The sequence below is a fragment of the Nicotiana attenuata genome, chromosome 2 (assembly GCF_001879085.1).
Source record: "Nicotiana attenuata strain UT chromosome 2, NIATTr2, whole genome shotgun sequence".
Taxonomy (NCBI): Eukaryota; Viridiplantae; Streptophyta; class Magnoliopsida; order Solanales; family Solanaceae; genus Nicotiana; species Nicotiana attenuata.
In genome coordinates this window covers 7846095-7849040 of record NC_031990.1, presented here as the reverse complement: position 1 = coordinate 7849040, position 2946 = coordinate 7846095, and the positions used below count along the sequence as shown (strand labels likewise).

The 2946-nt window shown below is 32.9% G+C and overlaps 1 protein-coding gene across 1 annotated transcript; it reads right to left on the bottom strand.

The window, feature by feature from the left end:
• Nucleotides 531-1852, bottom strand: LOC109216259 (CASP-like protein 4D1). The gene is made up of 3 exons (XM_019380407.1): nucleotides 1665-1852; nucleotides 935-1070; nucleotides 531-734 (listed from the first exon to the last, which is right to left on the bottom strand). Exons 1-3 carry the CDS (start codon nucleotides 1850-1852, stop codon nucleotides 531-533), a joined length of 528 nt encoding a protein of 175 aa, XP_019235952.1.

Here is a 2946-nt window from a genome sequence, read left to right as displayed (position 1 = left end):
CTACTTACCTACGTGTACAAACACTTGAGTCTTGACCGTACGTAATTTATGAGACAGTTAGAATTTCAAGAGTCAAATGACGTAATTTTTTTATATGGTTTTTATAAATTTTGAATTAACTATTATAACTTATAGTACTTTATAGGTAATTTTTAACTATGTAATTTAATTACTTCAAAAAACATAATGATTCTATATCCAAATTCACGGTCAAAATTAAAAAGTTTGACTCTCAAAATTCGAGCTCCGCGACAAACGTTGGACAAAGGGAGTATATATATTCATATTTTCCCTGATTATAGATTCCTTGTGCTATAGAATATACACATCTCTTCGTTATTTTGGATGTCGTATTGTACAAAAACTATATCATTAACTAATTAAAAGAAATTGCTAATAATAACAAAAATGAAATGGCAATCCTGCATAGCAACAAACATGTAAAAATGGATACACTGTATTATTTAAAACTAAAATTGTCACTATAAATAGGGGAAGTATTTTCTTTCCATAATATTCTTGATGATCATTCACTCTTTATGGAAACTCAAAGATGATAATATAGAAGATATTCCAGAAGTCGCAAATCCAGCCCAAACAAATGCAGATGGGATGTACATCAAGTTCAAGAAATCATGATATTTTGAGTTATCGTCGTTGTAAACAATTTTCTGTAGATCCATTGTTGCACCTAATGCTGTACCAGCTCCTGTTGCTACTATACCAAAGATAATCTGCAAGAATTTCAAGAAATTAAATTAAAATCAATACGACATTTGTAGTATATAAATACGCTAATAGTGTAAAAATTCTTTACATTATCGGGGTACAAAAATCAAGTTAGGAGAAGACGAATAAGACCCACTTTTTTCATTTTCTTATTTCTTAATAGCTATGTAGATGAACGAAATGAGTGGAAATTCATGTTGTTAACCTTGTCACCATAGAGTTCAATCTGGCGGAAAACCTTGTGGTTTATCAATCTCTTCTTTCTTATGAGGAAATATATTGCAAAAGGAATATGCAATAGATTGTAGACAGCTCCTGCTATCACAGCAAAAAGCGTATAGCTGCAAAAAAAATAAAAATAAAAAGAAGAAGAATTATACTAGTAAGTACTTGTCTAATTGATATACAACAAAAAATATGCTCCCTTCTCCCAATTGATGAGGTGAAAGATATTCAAATATCGAGAGTCAAACAAATTAATTTTGACTGTAATTTCTTTATATGATTTTTAAATATTTTAAATTATTAATTATTGTGACTTATAATATTTTTACATAGTTTCTAAATATGTAAATTTTATTTTGAAAGACCGAAAAATTCTATGTTCAAATGCATAGTCAAACCTAAGAAGTTTGAATCTCGAAACGAAAAAAATATTACATAGATCGGGATCGGGGTAGTAATACTATACGATTTAATGATACGTCCTCAAATAGTTCCAAATCCCCCAACTTTACTAGTACTATAACATATGGATGGGAGACGGAGAATTTTTTTTCTTAGTCCGAGCGACACATGAATTTAAGCGGATCGTGGCAGCAATGCCATTTGTTTACAATACTTCATCGCGTATAAATCGTTTGAAAAGGATTCTACATATTGTTCGATGGAAATTATACTTCAAGACAGTCACCGCGAGGAGAGGGAAAATTTACCTGTATGAGCGGTAATAATCATAGGTAAGTCTAGCTCCATCGTCAAAAGTAACTTCACTAGTCTGTAACACACCCCATGACACCAGAAGAGTAGCTAGAGTTACCACCCTAGCACCTAATGTAATCAGTGGTATTTTTGATGAAGAGGCAGGCTTTTCATCAAAGTTATACTGAGGATAATTAGACATTTTCCAAAACTCAAAGCCTTTCTATATATCATAGCCTTTTCTTTTTCTGATGGTCCTTTTATACTGTCTAAAAAGAATCCCAATATCTAGTGTTTTATATGTTAACTTTTTATAGAGTATATTTTGAACCCCAACATAGATTTTTAAATCTAAAAGTACCGTCTTTTTTGTTATTTTTGCTTTCTTAGTCCTTTTGTCGTTGCATTCCTGGATAATACAAACAGATAGCTTTCAAACACTATGTTATTTTATTTTCTTTGCCGGCTACGTACGCTAATTGGAGCACAAGTTATATAGTAAAAATTGCACGGGGCGCCCTATTTGGTCGCCCCCATTTAACCTATACAATTTTTTTAAAAATTTTTAACTTGTACCCACTTTTTAAACAACTTCAGCCCTCTTTATCCTCCTCCTTCTCCTCCTTCTCCTCCTTTGTTTTCTTCTTTCTTCTTCTACAACGATGACTTCAACATTGCTAATGTGCCTGCCTGACATAAAATACTAAATTCTGCATAGATAGTAAAATTTATGATTTGTTTTTATGCCTTGTTCTGGACTTCAACATGCTTTTTATCCATGTTTTGTTGTACATATTTGTTCTTATCTTCATACTTCCATGTGCCTGATGTTCATGTTTTTTTGTCGTTAATTATTAGATTACCTAGGTTTATATCGTTATAGACTATGTGATGTGGTAAAGGTAAAAGGCTTTCACAATGGGACACCAGAGCTCCAGTTTATTTGGAGAAGGAACCTTTTGCTAAGCATTAACATTGACAAAAACATAGAGTAAGATTTACAACTAGCTATAGAAGCTGCATCAAAGTGCTTAGTAGACGAAAAACTAGAAGTGGTGGACTTCACGAGCCATGTCAACGTCTCAGCTGACATAAAACAAAAACTTCAGCTCTAGAGCTGAAGTTCCCCAGTTACAAAGACAAAAACTTCAGCTCTAGAGCTGACGTTCCCCAGTTACAAAGACAAAAACTTCAGCGCTAGAGCTGAAGTTCGCCAGTTACAAAACAAAAACTTCAGCTCTAGAGCTGAACTTCAGGCCCGGCTACTAGAATGCTGAAGTTTTGCGTGATTGCCTT

Bases quoted from the DNA above. Each gene is read 5' to 3' on its own strand.
- LOC109216259 (XM_019380407.1), bottom strand. From the start codon at position 1,852: ATGTCTAATTATCCTCAGTATAACTTTGATGAAAAGCCTGCCTCTTCA. The intron at 1,071-1,664 runs GTAAATTTTCCC...TTTTTTTTGCAG, and splicing joins GATTATTACCGCTCATACAG to CTATACGCTTTTTGCTGTGA. The intron at 735-934 runs GTTAACAACATG...AAATTCTTGCAG, and splicing joins TTGAACTCTATGGTGACAAG to ATTATCTTTGGTATAGTAGC.